The sequence below is a fragment of the Staurois parvus genome, unplaced genomic scaffold (genome assembly GCF_062004578.1).
Source record: "Staurois parvus isolate SC_StPar_1 unplaced genomic scaffold, SC_StPar_1.0 ptg000468l, whole genome shotgun sequence".
NCBI lineage: Eukaryota > Metazoa > Chordata > Amphibia > Anura > Ranidae > Staurois > Staurois parvus.
Genome location: NW_028318264.1, coordinates 1,458,089 through 1,478,915, shown reverse-complemented (window position 1 = coordinate 1,478,915; position 20,827 = coordinate 1,458,089). Strand labels below are relative to the sequence as shown.

Below are 20,827 nucleotides of genomic sequence, written 5' to 3'. Positions count from 1 at the left end.
CCATAGAGATGATTGGGGACGTTCTGGTCCTCGGTAATGGTGAAAAGGGGTGTGGGGGGGATCTTAAATGCAAAAAAAAAAATGCTAGGTCCAGATCCGTACAGCGTATAGTTTTTAAGGATCTGAATACTGAAGTGTTTCTGCATAATATACATGTGCATGAATGTAAATGCTTGAGCGTGCGTATTATACAGAAACACTGACCATGGACACAGGATTTATTATTTTATTTTAAGCAGATGAACAAAATCCTAGATTACTGCAACATTCAGATCTGTAAAAACTACACGTTGTACAGATCTGGTCCTAACTTTTTTTGTTTTTTAATTTACACTCATGCTCATGAGCCTTAATACTTTATGTGAACATGAAAAGCTCCAGCAATCTGCCATATTTAAGCATTTCTCAGGTACATGTTTATATATTTGTCATATTAAAGCAGAACTTTACCCAAAAGGGGAAATTGCACTTGTTTGCATCCCATGGTTCCAGAAGACTGCGGGACCATTCACAAAGAGTAGCGCAGCTTAAGCATGTGCAGTGGAAAACCGGTTGTGAAGCAGCAAGACCTCACTGCTGGTTTCCCTTAGTTAAGATGCCAGCACCTGGAACTAAAGCCAATTGAAGAATCGGCTCAGGTGAGAAAAGCGCTGGATCCCTGGACAGGTAAGTGTACTTATATTAAAAGTCAGCAGCAACAGTATTTGCTCACTTTTACTTTTTGGGAGGAGACAGGCTTTCCTATTTAAATTGGTCCATGTATAGTGAACGCACTGTACACCATTTTCTGAAATATTTAGGACATGTCACATACTTCCAGCATCCTTTTATTCCTATATATCAATGATGAACTGATCTAATGGCATTCAGTTTATGGCAAAGAGAGAAAATATGACATGAAGACTGACATATGATAGTCTGCTCCTATGTTTTGCCTCAGCTTTTAATCTGTAGTCTCTAAGAAGAGTAAAAGCTTTTAGTGAGAATCTATTAGTGGCTCACCTAATAGTGGCTTGCCATTAAATCTATCAACACCCAGGCACAAAAAGGATGTCTTCATGTAATGGAGACTGCTGGTTTTTTATGTCACACACTGACCAGAAGTATGGATTTATGAAAGTGTTTTGTTCATTATTAGACCACAAACACACCAGGGAATAGCAAGAGGCAGCATATATGTATTGTATTTCAGAAATATATTCATAAAATCTGCTTCTATTGAAAATGTACTATCATTTTTTTATCATTGTTGCCAATCAATCCTAAAGACAATATGTTGTATTGTTATTATCACAGCTGTGACTTAAATGTAAGAATGTGTCATGTATGTACGCAGCATATTTTATCCATATAAAAGTGTTAGATGGCAGCCAGTCATTTGGAAATGTTTCAGAAATTAGCCTAATCATAATTGCCAAATGTCCTGGATCTTGCAGGACAGTCCTGGTAGCTGCGACACTGTCTTGTAGTGTCCGTGTCCCATAGGACCCCGGACATTTGGCACCAGTGCAGAGTGGCAGCTGGTTGCCAGGTGCTGGAATTCTCTCAGAACTTCAGCACTGTTAATCAGAGTGATCTCTGCCCAACAGAATGATAATCCAGTGAACTACCAGGGTCGCAAAGGTCACACTTGAGACCGGGCCCTGGCATTCTGCCACTGTCGGGGGGCCCCAGGGGGATTGCTGGCTGCAGGACTCTAAGCTGAAAGCGTCTCTCTCATACAGCCCAGAGTCTACACTGCCAATTCCCCTTCCCTCCTCCCTCTTACGGATGAGAGAAGAGAGCTGATCTGCGCCTCCTCTCTCCTGTGTGTGCAGCATGGGAATTGTGAAGCCCAGTAGCTGAATTTGATCATTCAGCTGCTGGGCTTCACACTTCCCAGAGTGCACACACAGGAGGACAGGAGAGGAGAGAAAGGAAAAGGAGCAGATCAGCTCTCTCTGCTCCCATCCGTGTGAGGGAGGGGGGAACTGTCAGTGCAGGCTCTGGGCTGTATGAGTGAGATGGTCTCAGCTCAGAGTCCTGTTGAAGAGCCACTGATAGGTGACACTGATGGGCACTGATAGGTGGCACTGATGGGCAATGCCAGGCTGCACTGATCATCAAGGCACTGACGATCAGTGCCGTGATTATCCGTGTAAACAATGTACTGACATTCTTGCTGATTAATGGCTCTTCTTTCCTCACACAGACACAGCGTGGGAGAAGTACAGCCGATAACTGGAAAGTCTGTGTACATGTGATTAGGCGATCACATGGTAAAGGGCCGCTGTGATTGGCCCTTTACAATGATCTGTGATCAGCTGTGTCTGAAGGACAAAGCAGTCAGAGCGTGCTGGATGCGTGCCCCAGGGGGCACGTGGTAGGCAGGGTTCTGGAAGGATGTCCACGGATGCCCTCCCAGAACTGGAAGCCCACACTATAGCCATATTTTAGCTATAGTGCAGGCAGGAAGAAGTTAAATCAGGGTTCCCAGAGCACCCCTTACATCAGAGTTCCTCTTTACATTCCACAGAGATCCCTCTCACAGTGTAAGTTGAAATTCTGCGGACTCTGATGTAAGGGAGAACTCTGCAGACTCTGATGTAAGGGAGAACTTTCCAGACTCTGATGTAAATGGAGCTCTGCTGACTCATATATGGGAAAACTCTGCCGATTCTGATGTTAGGGGGGCTCTGCGGACTCTGATTTAAGGGGGACCCTGTGAACTCTGATGTAAGAGGGGGCCCTGTATACTCTGATGTAAGGGGGGTCCTGTGGACTCTGATGTAAAGAGGGGGGCCCTGTGGACTATAATGTTAGGGGGGCTTTGCAGACTCTGATGTAAGAGGGCTCTGGGAGCCCTGATTAAAGGGGAATGCTGGGAACTCTGATGTAAGTGGGGGCCCTGGGTACCAGAGTCTGCAGCATTTCCCATTACATCAGTGTTCCCTTAAAATTAGAGTCCCCAGAGTTCTTCTTTATCAGATTCTGCATAATCTCCCCTTACAGTGTAAGGGAACTCTGTGAGTTCAGATGCAAAGGGGAACTTTGCATGTTCAGATATAAAGGGGAACTCTGTGGATTCAGATGTAAAAGGGGAACTCTGTGGACTCTGATGTAAGGGGGGGATCTTGTGATTAAATCAATATGATTAGAAAGGTTATTTCTATATATGATTATTACTATATACAGTTGTGCTCACAAGTTAGCATACCCTGGCAGAAATTGTGAAATTTTGGTATTGATATTGAAAATATGACTGATCATGCCATAAAATGCTCTGTTATTGAAGGATGATGATCATATGAAGCCATTTATTATCAAATAATTGTTTGGCTCCTTTTTAAATCATAATGATAACAGAAATCACCCAAATGGCCATGATCAAAAGTTACCATCCCCTGGAATGTTTGTCCTTGGTACAGACACACAAGGTGACACACACGGGTTAAAATGCCAATTAGAGGTTAATGTCCCACATCTGTGGCTTTTTAAATTGCAATTAGTGTCAGTGTATAAATAGTCAATGAGTTTGTTAGCTCTTACGTGGAAGCACTGACTAGGCTAGATACTGAGCCATGGGGATCAGAAAAGAACTGTTAAAAGTCCTGCATAACAAGGTAATGGAACTTAATAATAGATGGAAAAGGACATACAAAGATGTCCAAAGCCTTTAATATGCCAATCAGTACTGCTAAATCACCTATTAAGTGAGGAAAGTTCGGGGATGTCTTGATACCAAGCCAAGGTCAGCTAGACCAAGAAAGATTGCAAGCATAACTGACAGAATTGTACAAAGAAAAACCCACAGGCAACCTCAAAAGAAATACAGGCTGCTCTGGAAAAAGATGGTGAGGTTGTTTTTAAGGAGTACAATACGGTGATACTTGAACAAAAATGAGCTGTTTGGTTGAGGTGCCAAAAAGAAGCTTTTACTGCATCAATGCCACAAAAAATGTTTCAATTATTTCTAGCCTACTCAGATTACTCCAAACTTCCTTGAGGTTTGCAAGCGTACTTTGTGATGAGTCCCACATACAACTTTCTTGAATTTTGTGACACATATTCACTATGCCCTGCAAGTAGGCACTTATGTGTCACACATTTCACAGAGCCTGCCTTCTGAACTACAGAGGTGCTGAGAGGAGGAGTTTCAGGAGGCGGAGTCAGTACAGGAATCCCTGCTTGCAGGCAGCAAGGTACCATGGGATATGTAGTCCTTAGAAATTGAAAGTAAACAGCAGAGGAGAAGCTGCAAAGCATGCAGGGGATCCAGGAAGTTATGGAAAGAGATTACCAGCAGACAGGAAAACTCACAACATGAAAGGAGATTTTTTCAAGCAATCATATATTGGATTGTCAAAAATGACTATTGGTTATATTGTTATTACAACGCTGATGTTATAAATGAAGGTGTATGTTGTGGCCGTAGATTTCCCTCAAGTTATGAAAGGAAAGGTGCATTAGCATAAGAACAGCTCCACAACACCGTTTTCTGTTTCTGGCTCTTTAAACAAATAAGGCAGCATAAGAATAGGTTTTTATTATCGCACATTGCATAAAATATGCCTGCCTCCTGCTGCCAAAAGATTTCAAATAGCCATTCAGAAAAAAATAGATACAAATCAATTTTGTAATTTAGTGAAGACAACATTTCCTGTAGTTGCATAGTTACATAGTTAGTTTGGCTGAAAAAAGACAAAAGTCCATCCAGTTCAACCATAGAAAAAAAAAAAAGTTATAATCCTATACCCACAGTTGATACAGAGGAAGGCAACCCCCCCCCCCCCCCCAGCAAAGCATGATCCAATTTGCTCCTGCGGGGAAAAAACAAAATTCCTTCCTGATCCTCCGAGAGGCAATCGTATATTCCCTGGATCAACTTTACCTATAAATGTTATATCCAGTTATATTCTGTGTATCTAAGAAAGAATCCAGGACTTTTTTGAAGCAACCACTGAGCTAGGCAGAACCAACTCTTGAGGGAGTCTATCCCACATTCTCACAGCTCTCACTGTAAAGAAACCTTCCATGTTTGGAGATTACATTTATTTTCCTCCAGATGTAAAGAGTGCCCCCTTGTCCTCTGTGATGACCTCAGGGTGAATAGCTCTACACCGAGTTCACTATATGAACCACTGATGTATTTATACATGTTGATCATATCCCCCCTTAATCTCCTCTTCTCAAGAGAGAATAAATTCAGTTCCTCTAATCTTTCCTCATAGCTGATCTCCTCCATGCCTCTTATCAGTTTGGTTGCCCTTCTCTGTACTTTCTCCAGTTCCCCAATGTTCTTTTTGTGAACTGGTTTCCAAAATTGAACTGCATAGTAGTAAATTAGCAGTTTGCATTCCATCATAAGTGTGTGCCATGCGAACATCACAAGTGCGTAGGGAAATACTACTGTGTGGTTGTTCTATCAGGTTTGCAGAGACATCAATGTGACTGCATATGTTCATTTTCTTAAGCAAACAAGGCCTATTGTCTTCTGCAAAGCATTTAAAAATTTTGACACATTAAAAAAACACAATAATATATGTGTTCTTGTAGCACATGAATAAAACTAAGAAAAACGGATCAAAAAGAACTAGTTATTTATTTGTATTGCAATAAAGAATAGGCCTAGTACGTTTACTACAGATGGCTTAAGCAAGTGCAAAGTAGTATATAAAACATAATTATAGCTGGCTATGTTTTGTCAGAAAATGTTCAAGAACGTTCTTTCAATTTTCTAATGATTAGAGGGGTCAAATCGCTGGTCAATTTCAATTGCAGTGATAAGGAAAGTGGAAGGAGCGAGATGGAACAAACACATTTTTAACAGTGTATATACAGTAATTTTCATTTGGGAACGTTTATTCAATCCAAAACCGAATGTTAAAAGAGAAGTATGGGTTTTAAAATGAACAATCATACTCATCTAGCTGGATGCAGCAGCAATCCAATGCTGCATTTGTCCCCTACCACCTCTAAGACTGCTGACTGCTCTCAGTCTTCAGTGAACAGAGAGCTGGTGATTGTCAGTCAGTGCACTGCCCCTCTAGTGCTCACTGAAGTGCCAGGCTGTGGAGGGGGCAGGAGTGGTTGGCTCAGGCTTTCAGCAATGAGAAGCTGAGCCAGTTGCTGGTCAGGCATCAGGGTGGAGCCCGACAATAAAGTCAGGATCCCGCTAGAGCAGTGGTTCTCAACCTTCCTAATGCCGCGACCCTTTAACACAGTTCCTCATGTTGTGGTGACCCCCAACCATAAAATTATTTACCCAGTAATTATAATTCATGAAGTGTCGTTTTTACCTCCAATACTGCTTCTTTCAACATAGTAGCTGCTTTTAACAGAGTAGTTGCTTTCAACACAGCAGCTGCTTTCTACACAGTAGCTGCTATTTACACATCGGAAATATGTGTTTTCCGATGGTCTTAGGTGACCCCTGTGAAAAGGTCGTTTGACCCCCAAAGGGGTCGCGACCCACAGGTTGAGAACCACTGCTCTAGAGTCTGGATTTACTGAGTGGCGTCACCTGGAAGCAGGCTTTAGCTTCTCCTGGGTCACAGGAATGCATAACAAAGTGCACTCCTGTTACCCACAGCAGATGTAGTGACAAGAGAACTTTGGCCCTACTTCTTCTTTAAAAGCATGTGTTTTTGGAGTACTTTTGAAAGACATTCGTCATGTCATTGAGTGTGCTGATGAGAATTTTTGTATGGATGTTCTTACAAATGTTTGTTCAAATATCTACTAGGTGTATGGTCAGCTGTAAGATTCATGAACGTCCTGCTTCTGTACCAATTTAGGAAATTACATAGTTACATAGTTAGTCTGACTAACTAAAAAAGACAAAAGTCCATCTTGTTCAGGGGTCCTCAAACTTTTTAAACAGGGGGCCAGTTCACTGTCCCTCAGATCATTGGAGGGCCGGACTATAGTTTTAAAAAAAAAAAACAATGGTCATCTCCTGTACTGTGTCCGCATTTGTTCAGAGACGGCGGACATACAACGGCGGTGGGAATACTGGACCGGCCACTCTATAAGACACACAGACATTTCCCCCCAAGTGTGTCTTATGGAGCAAAATAGTGTCCCATCATTGGTGTCAGTGGGAAGAATCGTGTCCCATCATTGGTGTCAGTGGGAAGAATCGTGCCCCATCATTGGTGTCAGTGGGAGGAATCGTGCCCCATCATTGGTGTCAATGTGAGGAATAGTGACCTATCATTGGTGTCAGTGAGAGGAACAGTGTCCCATCATTGGTGTCAGCGGGAGGAATAGTACGTCATTGGTGTCAGTGGGGGGTGGAATAGTGCCCCATCGTTGGTGTCAGTGGGGGGGAGGAATAGTGTCCCATCGTTGGTGTCAGTGGGGGGAGGAATAGTGCCCCATCGTTGGTGTCAGTGGGGGAGGAATAGTGCCCCATCGTTGGTGTCAGTGGGGGGAGGAATAGTGCCCCATTGTTGGTGTCAGTGGGGGGAGGAATAGTGCCCCATTGTTGGTGTCAGTGGGGGGAGGAATAGTGCCTCATCGTTGGTGTCAGTGGGGGAGGAATAGTGCCCCATCGTTGCTGTCAGTGGGGGGAGGAATAGTGATCCATCGCTGGTGTTAGTGGGGGGAGGAATAGTGCCCCATCGTTGGTGTCAGTGGGGGGAGGAATAGTGCACCATCGTTGCTGTCAGTGGGAGGAATAATGCCCCATCATTATTATCAGTGACACCAATGATGGGGCACTATTCCTCCCACTGACAGCAATGACACTTAACTATCCGACCCCTGTTCCAGCATGGTGCTGCTGTAGCCAGCATACCTGGTTGAAGCAGTACCATCTGCACGGAACACTTACCGGGCGGTCAGCTGTCCTCCTTCCTTCACTTCGGCCTCTCCCTCCCTTGATTTTCGTGGGGCTGCTCAGCTCCGCCTCCTCGCCGATGATTGGCCGCCTGTGTGCTTTTCCTGAGCTACAGTACTAGCGCCCAATCACCGGTGAGGAGGCGGAGCCGAGTGGCAGCGCAGACATCGAGTGAGGGAGCGGCCGGAGTGAAGGAGCTGCGCATCCTGGACTGGATCGTCGTGGGACTGGGACCGGAGCCAGGTAAGAGACAGCAGCCCCCTGCCCGCCCCTGTACTTAGTGTCCCCTGCCGACGGGCCGGATGAATGTGCTCGGCGGGCCGCATGTAGCCCGTGGCCCATAGTTTGAGGACCCCTGTTCTAGTTCAACCATAAAAAAAAAAAAGTTATAATCCTATACCCACAGTTGATCCAGAGGAAGGCAATAATACCCAGCAAAGCACGATCCAATTTGCTCCTGCTGGGAAAAAAACTCCTTCCTGATCCCCTGAGAGGCAATCGGATATTCCCTGGATCAACTTTACCTATAAATGTTAGTAACCAGTTATATTCTGTGTATCCAAGAAAGAATCCAGAACTTTTAATTCACTGGAAAGGGTTAGATTTGCCCATCTCCCCACAGAACTCTGCAAAAAGTAGGCACAGCAGTTCTCCCCAATATTATTATATTACCGTATTTGCCGGCGTATAAGACGACTGGGCGTATAAGACGACCCCCCTACTTTTCCTGCTAAAATTTAGTGTTTGAGCTATACTCGCCGTATAAGACTACCCCTCTTCCAATGCACACCAGTGGCAGGAATAGTGCCCCATCATTGGTGTCAGTGGGAGGAATAGTGCCCCATCATTGGTGTCAGTGGGAGGAATAGTGCCCCATCATTGGTATCAGTGGGAGGAATAGTGCCCCATCATTGGCATCAGTGGGAGGAATAGTGCCCCATCATTGGTATCAGTGGGAGGAATAGTGCCCCATCATTGGTGTCAGTGGGAGGAATCATGCCCCATCATTGGCATCAGTGGGAGGAATAGTGCCCCATCATTGGCATCAGTGGGAGGAATAGTGCCCCATCATTGGTATCAGTGGGAGGAATAGTGCCCCATCATTGGTATCAGTGGCAGGAATAGTGCCCCATCATTGGCATCAGTGGGAGGAATAGTGCCCCATCATTGGTATCAGTGGGAGGAATAGTGCCCCATCATTGGCATCAGTGGGAGGAATAGTGCCCCATCATTGGTATCAGTGGGAGGAATAGTGCCCCATCATTGGTATCAGTGGCAGGAATAGTGCCCCATCATTGGTATCAGTGGGAGGAATAGTGCCCCATCATTGGCATCAGTGGGAGGAATAGTGCCCCATCATTGGTATCAGTGGGAGGAATAGTGCCCCATCATTGGTATCAGTGGCAGGAATAGTGCCCTATCATTGGTATCAGTGGCAGGAATAGTGCCCCATCATTGGTATCAGTGGCAGGAATAGTGCCCCATCATTGGTATCAGTGGGAGGAATAGTGCCCCATCATTAGTATCAGTGGGGGGAATAGTGCCCCATCATTGGTATCAGTGGCAGGAATAGTGCCCCATCATTAGTATCAGTGGGAGGAATAGTGCCCCATCATTAGTATCAGTGGGGGGAATAGTGCCCCATCATTGGTATCGGTGGGGGGAATAGTGCCCCATCATTGGTGTCAGTGGGAGGAATGGTGTCCCAACATTGGTGTCAGTGGGAGGAATGGTGTCCCATCATTGGTGTCATTGGGGGGTGGAATAGTGCCCCATCATTGGTGTCAGTGGGGGGGGGGGGAATAGTGCCCCATCGTTGATGTCAGTGGGGGGGAGGAATAGTGATCCATCGTTGGTGTCAGTGGGGGGGGGAATAGTGCCCCATCGTTGGTGTCAGTGGGGGGGAGGAATAGTGCCCCATCGTTGGTGTCAGTGGGAGGAATAGTGCCCCATCGTTGGTGTCAGTGGGAGGAATAGTGCCCCATCATTGGTATCAGTGGGAGGAATAGTGCTCCATCATTGGTATCAGTGACACCAATGATGGGGCACTATTCCTCCCACTGACACTTGCTGACCCTGTTCTCGTATGGTGTTGCTGCAGCCAGCATATGTGGTTGCAGCGGCACCTCTACACTGACCACTTACCTGCTGGTCCTGCACTCGATTTTCGCGGGGCCGCTCGGCTCCACCCCCTCGCCGGTGATTGGCCGCCTGTGTGCCTTTCCTGAGCTACAGTTCTGGCGGCCAATCACTGGTGAGGAGGCGGAGCCGAGCAGCCGCACGAACATCCAGTGGCCGAACTGAAGGCGCAGCCGCGCTTCCTGGACCGGATCGTCGTGGGACCGGAACCAGGTAAGAAACAGCCGCTGCCCACCCCTGTACTTAGTGTCCCTTCCATTGGGGGAAGGGGGGGGCGGCGGCAGCAACGCGCCGCCCCCCTAAAAAGTGTCAGTATGCCGTATACCGGCGTATAAGACGACCCCCGACTTTTGAGAAGATTTTCAAGGGGTAAAAAGTCGTCTTATACGCCGGCAAATACGGTAGTAACTTTTTACAAAAACATACAAATGTGAACACTGTAGTCCGGAAGCAGCCATCTGCTTTTATGTTTCACTCTTATTCTCCAGCACACTGTAAACGGAACGTGTGCCTATAGTCATAAAACACTGTGGGTGACTGAGTATTGCTGACCGTTTAGAAGAACATAGGATTTGCAGTTAAGTAAACAAAAGGTGTGTTATTTCTACAGTGAAAGTGAGCAGACCATGATCTAATGAACAGACACCTTACCCTACGTCTTCAGCATCTTCATCACACTCAGCCCCATATTTGCAGGCTCCACATCTCGGATGCTTCCTATGGACCTCAGTTCCAGATCCTTCATATTCTGCGAATAAATAATGGTCAGTTCAGTATGAGGTCGTGTAAAGATTTAATAAATGTAGGCACATAAGTACTACTTGGGCACTTTCATGATTAGTGACAATAAAGAAACAAAAGAATTAGTCAAAGGCTATATATATACTGACATCAAAATGGGGCCTTCAGAATTGTGATGCTGACATATGTAGTGTTAGCAATTTACACAGTATGTTTACATACCATATATTTGTCCCTGCCCAAAAACCTACCAGCATGTTTTTTTGGAGTGTGGGAGGAAACCAGAGTTCCCAGAGGATAGCCAAGCAAGCATACAAACAACATGCAAACATCCTGGGGTAGCTGGAAGCAGGAATCAGGGAATTAAGAATCCCAGTGCTGCAAAGCAGACATGCTAACCTGTAAGCCACTAATATATATGTTTTTGAGAAACTGACAAAATGATAAACATTTGTTTTATATATTTTTACATTATCCTATGTTTTGCAAACAATTGTAAAAGCAAGCATCTATTCCATTCTGCTTGAAAAACATGCTGAGCTTTCTAATACAAAAGCTCTACAATATCTTCATCCTTTCTAGTAGTCTGTATGAACTTATTATTTAAGACATTTGCACTTTTCGCTAGCAGAGGAGGTGGAGGGGTTGTTTCCTTACTCTCACTAATCCAGGTCAACTTTAAGCACCAAGCATAGATTTTTCAAAATGAACCAGCTGCTGGTTGAAAGTGGTATATATGAAATATTAATATGCAAAAGCATTAGTTAAGAGGAAATAAAAAAATGAAAATGTTTAATTGTTTAGTACCATCCACTATAAATAAACAAATCTTTTTTTTTATCTACATCTACAGCTTCTCTTTTTTAAGAGCTCCAGTTGATATATGTTTTTTTAATTTTCTTATGTTATATAAATAAATTAAGAAGAAACCACATTACAAATGTATTGCTCCCTGATCACATAGCCATATTTATAGCAGTGTTTTATTGTGTGCAATGACAAATATGACTAGTTTATATCATCATAAAATGCTGTAAAATGTATTATAAATATTGTCATTTCCTATATTTAATAAGAATTATGATTATGTGGCTAATTATAAAATTAAATTTGGGATGATAATGAAATTTTTTTTTAACTTCTTGCAATGAAACATTTCCAAATCTAAAAAAACAATACTTAAGAAAAAATACTAAAAATAACAATTAAATACTGTCCTTGGTTGTCTGCTCTTTGAGGAGAGGAATGTGTGCTCCAGTTGTGGGGATAGAGTCTAAAATCCAGATATGTATGCATTTCACATAAGTACACATGTGCACCTTAGGTTAGGTTTTAATGAGAAAGGCATCCCCTGTTGCATCCTCTGGCTCAGATGAGCTAACCTCTATAGGTCAGTCCATAACCTACTTTACATTTTGAAAAAAATACAGAAGCATTGCAAATACTTTGGTATGCTTTATAACAAAGATAATAGGGACCATAGGGAGAAACCATAAGCTACAAAAAGCAATGATGTCTGATTTTACTGCATTTCCTTACATGTCATGTCATGCCAGTTGCTTTTTTTCTACATATTTCAGCTTAGATGTGGACTCCTGATAGCCATTATGCTTAATTAATATATATATATATATATATACTCCTCGACCACTTTATTAGGTATACCTGTTCGATTGCTTGGTAACACAAACTGCTAATCAGCCAATCACATGGCAGCAAGTCAATGCATTTAGGCATCTAGACGTGCTGAAGACGTTGCTTGGTAACACAAATTGCTAATCAGCCAATCACATGGCAGCAAGTCAATGCATTCAGGCATCTAGACGTGCTGAAGACGTTGCTTGGTAACACAAATTGCAAATCAGCCAATCACATGGCAGCAAGTCAATGTATTTAGGCATCTAGACGTGCTGAAGATGACTTGCTGAAGTTCAAACTGAGCATAAGAATGGAGAAGGAAGGGGATTTAAGCGATTTTGAATGTGGCATGGTTGATGGTGCCAGACAGGCTGGTCTGAATATTTTAAAAACTGCTGATCTACTGGGATTTTCACGCACAACCATCTCTAGGGTTTCCAGAGAATGGTCTGAAAATGAGAAAATATCTAGTTGTGTGGATGAAAATGCCTTGTTAATGTCAGAGGTCAGAGAAGAATGGACAGACTGGTTGCTGTAGCATTCAGATGGTAGGGTAATCAATTTTATACTAAAATGAATTGTGATAATCTCACCATTGTTTAGATGATTACAGATAAATATAATGGTGTATTTCTCCTGACAAGATTTTTTTGTCATATGGGTTTCTGCATCTTATCTAGACTCACAATAATTTCCATCCAGTATAACAGATTTTCTTTGTTCAGAAACACTCATCTGTAATAACTCACTATGCATAGAAATACATACATGACATGTTTAAATCTCCATTTTAATGATTAAAGACCTGCTGCTTCTGTGGTTAGAACCAGCCACCTGCAGCCAGTTGAAAAAATCCTAGCTAAAAGGAATGGAAAGCTTTTTTGTTTTATTAAAGATATTCATGTGAAAGAGATCAGCTAGATGCAAATAATGTATGTTAACATTTTAATCACCTTGTTTGCATTGTGGCATCCATATTTGCTAATTGCATATACAGGCTTTTACCACGTCATATACACAAGTGGTAGTGATTTAATGCTTATCTATACAATTCTACAGGGTCAAATTACTAAATTAAGTAGTAGAGACTCTCCACTTTACAAAACAAGTAATTTCTCCCTGCATGGTAGATATCTTATTGGCAACAAGGAAGCTGGATGATTGTGAACTGAGTACTGATCCCTCTCATGGCTAATTTACAAAGCTTTAAATATAATAAAATAGTGAAAATATGAAAACACACATTTGCAAAAATATAAAATTCACATACAAACGTACTCGGGGGGCACCATTTGGTGTAGGTATAATTGCCAGAACAGAATTCCTTATGCCAATTTACACCCCATAGGGCAATAACAGATGTACCCTAAATACAAGTGATCATTATTGGGAATATAAATGGTATTTTTAGTAAGTACATATTTTGGCTTATAATTGCAATGTTTACCTTATAGATTAAAAGTAGCATAGGCTTTTAAAGTTCGGCAAAGTCAAGGATCATAAACAATTAACTTCTTAATAGTATTGCTCTTATTTAATAGCACTCCTGCACTGCCCCAAATTCCCCTACCCTGGAAGCCTGCTGCACTCAAGGTTAAAGTAATTAACCTCTTGGCGTCGAGCCACTGCATTAAAACGGTGGCAAGGCGGCACGGCTGCGCAAAAGCGCGTTTTAAAACGTGCTCCCGAGGTTTATCGCGGGTGTCACGATTTGATCCCGGAGGGATCAATCATCCGGTTTCAGCCTGTGATGTCCGGCTGAAATCAGATGATCGGTCCCTGTCCTATCCTGTCCTGTGTTGACATTTACACAGGACAGGATATGATGTCATTTTGTTTATAGAGCAAAAAATCAAAAGCGCACAGGTGACGAAATACCACCAAAAGAAAGCTCTATTTGTGTGAAAAAAAGTACGTAAATTTCGTTTGGGTACAGCACTGCATGACCGCGCAATTATCATTTGAATTAGTGCAGCGCTGTATAGCAAAAAAAGGTATACATTACAGTATCTATACCATAGTTTGTAGACGCTATAACATGCACACAAAGCAATCAATATACACTTATTGGAATTTTTTTTACCAAAACATGTAGCAGAATACATTTTGGCCTAAATTTATAACTAACTTTGAGTTTACGATATATTTTTTATAGCTGAAAGTAGAAAATATTGTTTTTTTTCAAAATTTTCGCGGTTTTTTTGTTTATAGCGCAAAAAATCAAAAGTGCACAGGTGATAAAATACCACCAAAAGAAAGCTCTATTTGTGTGAAAAAAAGGACGTAAATTTCGTTTGGGTACAGCATTGCATGACCACGCAATTATCATTTGTATTAGTGCAGCGCCAAACAGCAAAAAAAGGCCTGGTCATTAACCTCCTTGGCGGTATGATTCTTTCCGATTTTTTGTGCTGAAAGTGGTACATTTTTTGCATGGAAATATGTAGTTTTTTATTGTAGGCTGTAATTTTTAGGAATAACTCACGTAAATCTGTACGAACAAGAGTCTAGTAAACATTCCGGATATGATAAAATTTGAAACACGAAATCATAAATTATAATTTAATAAATAATAATAAAAAATAATATAATAATAATAAATTTAATTCAATAATATAATCAAACCAAATACACAAATTTGAAATACAGAGGCAAATTCGCACATCGCTGAGCAAAATCGCAAAATCTTTTTCAGTGTCTGATGACGAATTTCCCCACAAATCATTATCACTCAATTCTGCAAGTGGTTCTGATTTACTATCGCTGTTCTCTAGCCGGTCTACAACCGCTTTTGACGTAAAGGGACGCTTTTTGGACGCCATGGACTTTTCTCAGTTTCCAGGCAGAAATAACAGTCAAAATGTAGGCAGGGCACAGGACAAAGCAGTAGGGACAAAATATATGTGAAATGCATTGAAACAGCAATGACAGCAAAAATTTCAAATTTCCCGCCGGTTCCGGCGCCCGTACGTCCCGACGTCACAGGGACCGGAACACAGAAGCCGGATGCCGGCATCGGCCGGAGGAGATGGCCGGGGACGCTGCAGGGGACACATCGCGGGAGCGAAGCACAAGGTAAGTGCTGCAGGGACCCCCAGAGCAACGCCGCATGGTAAGCCCGAGTGTAGCTCGGGGTTACCGCTCTTGGTATAGAAATTTTACCCCGAGCTACACTCGGAATTACCGCTAAGGAGGTTAAGGGGGGTAAATCCTCAGGAGCTCAAGTGGTTAATAGTCATCTTCAGTGCATTGACACTCCCTCTGCATAATCACAACCACTGTGCTCCAATCAGCTGGAGGCAGAAACATAACTGATCTTCAAACGGCTGCGGGGGAAGGGGAGTTTGGAGTGCTCAGTGGTATTTGATCGCCTGTGCGGTTTTTATTTTTTGCACTATAAAAAAAAAAGACCAACAATTTTGAGAAAAAAAACAATATGTTTGACTTTGCTATTACACATGTCCAGTAAAAAAATTTAAAAAATCTAATTTCCTTAAAAAATTTAGGGCAAAATGTATTCCGTTACATGTCTATACTAAAAAAAATCCCAATACGTGTAAATTAATTGGTTTATGTGAAAGTTATAGCGTTTACAAATGGTGGAATATATACTAGTATTTTTATTTTTACTAGTAATGGCGGCGATCAGCAAATTATAGTGGGACTGCAGGGGGCATTCTGACACTGGGGGGGAACTGACTTGGTGTCACTGACATACCCAGTGACACCAATACAGTGATCAGTGCTAAAAAAAAGCACTGACACTGTACTAATGGCACTGGGCAGGGGCAATCAAAGGGTTAGCTGTGTGCTGTTTTACTGTGGGCTGTGTCTGTGTTTGTCCCCCACCCAGAAATGCAAAATCACATATATATATATACACGTGATTTTGAGCACCCCTGACGCCCTGTAGCAATATATCTGCTATAGGGTGGTCGGGAAGCGGTTAAAGTAATTTTCAAATGTCATCCAAAATTAAAAGCTTCATCCTTTTTTTGTTATTGGATTGCATTGCATTGTTTTTAATGATTCCAAGTCACAGACTTGCATTTGTGTAGTAGTGCAAAAAAGGAAGTAGCACCAAATCCATATACATACCTAATTACAAATTAAAATAGACTGAGTTATTTTTTCAAAGGCTTTTTCTTGCTTAGTCCTTCTGAAGTGCATTTCATAATATTGACATGGACTATATTTAAAAAGGGCACATTTCCTTTTTTGTACTGCGGAAGGGTTTCTGAAGTCTAACTTTGGCAGAAAATCTACTGCCAATACACTTTAAAGTGGTCTAAACTTAATGATCACATGCAACCACCAGAGTTTTTACATAGGGGAGCTGATTCATTCTCTACTAATTGCTCAGCTCTGCTTATTGCACATGCAAGAAACACAGCTCATTAAATTAGTGTGGGAGGCTCAAAAGTAATTATCTAACCACTAAATGTATGGCGCTCTATTAGCAAAAATGACCCAGTGGATAAGTTCTTTAAGCATGGTGCAGGCCATTAACAGTGTATCTGCAAATACTTACCAGTGGATTGCAAGTGACAATATTTTTTGACTATAGACCCGTGCTATTTTTTAATACCAATAAATAAAAACATGATTTGCCTGAGTTGTCAGCATTTTGAGACAGGTCACTGGTAATAACTAGAGGCATATGCTAATATAATTAAAGGTTTTGCGACTTGTATGCGATAGTTTTATTTATTAGTCATGACATAACACTATGGGAAACCAATGACAGACACAATGCTGATCAGCTGTGCTGATACTTATTTGTTCTGCTTTGTGCAAAGATAAGGCCAGCTTTTCAATAAACCATCTGCATGATATGTCTATGATATTGTCTGACTAGTAAATGCCTCTGTTGGGTGAAAGGTTTCTCTGATAGTGGAAGCATTTGCAAAACCAAATGTCAAATGTATAGTTTGTTTTTCTTATGACTCTCACATCATTTGAATAATAAGCATGTTCACCAGTTTACTAGTGAAGGTCATGAAATGATCAGACATACTGAATTCGGCATGTTAAAGGAATCCGCTGTACAGACATCATTGAGTCTCTCTAAAGGTCACACAACTGGGACACACTGGTTTTAATGTCTGGACTAGAATACTACTAATGGTCCTTGGAAAATGTCCATTTTTCTAGAGTATGAAATCATCCTTGTATATGGAACAAAAGAAACGATGGCATGCTGTGCCCTTGATGATCGGAAGAAGGGAAGGGTGTGATTAGCCATAACAAACCATTTCTTTGGGTCAACGCATGTGTACATATAAAGGAGGGTAGGGGCTGACATCACTAATATCTAATATTATCTTCAATGTGAACATAAGATTTTATTCTAGGTTTATATCAACTAGAGGTGAAATATGTGTTCAAATAAATAATTGCAGAAACTGTCATACTTCTTAAGGTCACTAAATTATCAAATGAATTTGTTGGAAAAAGTGCAATCAAGTGTCACCATACAAATTACAGCCCTTGCTGCCAGACATATAGAAACTCTGACAGTAATTGCCTGGTGTAAGGCATAATAAATTTATGGAATTGCACTGGTCAAAACACTAACTGAACTTTGGAAAGAAAAGAGGCTCTTGAGTGACAGTCTTTGTTAAATCCTATAGTGGCATACCGCTCTTAACCAATTCAATACCGGGCAATTTTACACCTTCCTGCCCAGGCCAGTTTTCAGGTTTCAGCGCTCTCACACTTTGAATGACAATTGCGCGGTCATACAACATTGTACCCAAACTAAAATTTTATCATTTTCTTCACACAACTAGAGCTTTCTTTTGGTGGTATTTAATCACCGCCGGGGTTTTTATTTGTTGCTAAATTAACAAAAAAAGACCAAAAATTTTGAAAAAAAAACACGTTTTTCTTTGTTTCTGTTATAAAAGTTTGCAAATAAATAATTGTTCTTCATAAATTTAGACCAAGATGTATTCTGCTACATGTCTTTGGTGAAAATAACCCAAATTAGGATGTATTTTATAGTTTGTAGGAAAGTTATAGAGTTCACAAACTATGGTATAGATCTGAATATTGATCAATCCTGAAGTACTGACAGCCAATCTAATTTCTTGAGGTCCAAGAATGTCAGAACAGTACAGATATCCCCTAAATGACCCCTTTTTGCAGAGTAGACAGTCCGACGTACTTCATAAGAGGCATGGCGAGTTTTTTGAAGTTGTATTTTTTTTGTCATTTTTCGGAAAATGAAAAAATTTTAAAAATTTGTTTCACTATATTTTTTTTTACATACTGTCACCAGTGCAGTACAGCGTCATCACATAACTGGCATGGCGGTGATCAGGGACACTGACTGGTGACAGTATGAAAAAAAAATAAATATATATATATATATTTTTTCTTTTTTTTCATTTTTTCAATTATTTTGTATTTTTTATTACATTTTTTTCTTTCTTTTTCATATTTCACTATGACCAAAGTAGTACAATGTTACCATAGTATGGGGAAGTGATCAGTATTTTTTTTTTTTTTACACAATTTGCTTATAGCAAAGAATTACTTTGCTATAAGCAAGCATTTACCTGAATGACATCGATTCATTCAGGGGTTTTTTTTTTGTGCTTAGCTGTGATTTGGCCACAGCTAATCACCTGACATGTGCATGTGATTAGCTGTGACCATTCACAGCTAGACACTAGTATACAATGGATGGCATGAATGAAGCCATCCATTGTATACAACTGTCATGTGACCTGCTGTGATTGGTCACAGCAGGGCACATGGTACCAGCAACAGGGCCGATACTCAGATCTGTCATCGGCCGTGTCCGAGGTACATAGCCGGTGAGAGATCGCGCCGCTGCGCAGCTCTGCAGGACCGCAATCTGCGCATGTGCGGGAGGACGCCATATGGCGTCCACCCGGAACGCTGATGACATTTGCCGCCCGCCATTCGGCCATAGGGCGGGCAGCAAATGGTTAAAATAACTAAGACAGAATTAACAGGATAGTGGATGGTGCTCCTCAGTGTACAGTTCAAAGCATACCTTACATAAACAGCAACTGACAAATACCAAATATCTGTGTTGTTATTGGAATAGAATGTATAGCCTTATTGAATGTTTTGAAATATACAGTACATATAAATGAAATCATCTTGATGAAAATAATCTTGAATCGTGAATGACTGGTATTCATTTCAAAAGCCTTGCTTTCCACATTTTTTATGTTATTTGGCAGACAGGGCAGGAAAGTGTTCAAACCCGTAGCCTGCCTGGTGACTGAAAAAATACAATGTGCCGCATGAAAACATAATTATTAAAATATCTGGGTGAAAAGCCACTACGAAGACTACAAAGTAAAAGTGTATGGACTGTAAATTTTAAAAGCAAGCAATACATGACAGTACCTATTATTAAAATAATAATAACTAATAGGCCGTTTATTATTGGTATACTTAGCTTTCAATAAATCTTTATTTGTATGCAGTATGAATATATATTAAACATTTTACCTAAATTATCACTACATACCACAGCTAAGTCACTATGACTCAAGCTGTACATATTAAAAACAACAACTTATTAACCATTCTTATATACTTAGACTATCTTGCTCCATCTGGTAAACTTACTTACTTACTTACTCGTCCCTCTCAATTAAAGGTGACCACACCAATAATAATTGGCCGTGACAAAAAAGGGGGCGGATGGGAAGGGAGCACAACAGACATGCCTCCCAGGCGGCTAACCCTAGAGAATCAGAACCCCCTTTTAATAGGTTGCTACCTGTGCAATAAGTCCATCCGTAATATTTCCTTGCTACTAAATATTCCAGAGTCAACTGTTAGTGGTATTATAACAAAGTGGAAGCAACTGGGAACAACAGCAACTCAGCCATGAAGTGGTAGGCCACTTGAAATGATAGAGCGGGGTCAGCGCATGCTGAAGTGCACAGTGTGCAGAAGTTGCCAACTGTCTGTAGAGTCAATGGCTAAAGACCTTCAAACTTTGTGTGGCTTTCAGATTAGCACAACAACAATGCGTAGAGAGCTTCATGGAATGGGTTTCAATGGCCAAGCAGCTGCATCCAAGCCTTATATCACCAAATGCAATGCAAAGCGTTGAATGTAGTGGCGTAAAGCATGCCGCCACTGGACTCTAGAGTGGTGGAGATGTGTTCTCTGGAGTAACAAATCATGCTTCTCTGTTTGGCAATCCAATAGACATGTCTGGGCTTGGCAGTTGCCAGGAGAACAGTACTTGCCTGACTGCATTGTGCCAAGTGTAAAGTTTGGCGGAGGGGGGATTATGGTGTGGGGTTGCTTTTCAGGGGTTGGGCTTGACCCCTTGGTTCCAGTGAAGGGAACTCTTCAGGTGTCAGCATTTCAAGACATTTTGGACAATTTCATGCTCCCAACTTTGTGGGAACAGTTTGGGGATGGCTACTTCCTGTTCAGAAAGACATGGATGAGCAAGTTTCAGGGGGAGGAACTTGACTGGCCTGG

At 41.6% G+C, this 20,827-nt stretch overlaps 1 protein-coding gene across 2 annotated transcripts in view; it reads right to left on the bottom strand.

Moving 5' to 3' along the window:
- Window positions 1–20,827, bottom strand: part of TMEFF1 (transmembrane protein with EGF like and two follistatin like domains 1) — a 295,872-nt gene that overhangs the window by 68,876 nt on the left and 206,169 nt on the right. For both annotated transcript variants that reach the window (XM_089689044.1, XM_089689043.1), the window contains exon 5: window positions 10,613–10,709. In XM_089689044.1, coding sequence (XP_089545170.1) covers window positions 10,613–10,709 — 97 coding nt within the window. The remainder of the gene's footprint in view (window positions 1–10,612; window positions 10,710–20,827) is intronic.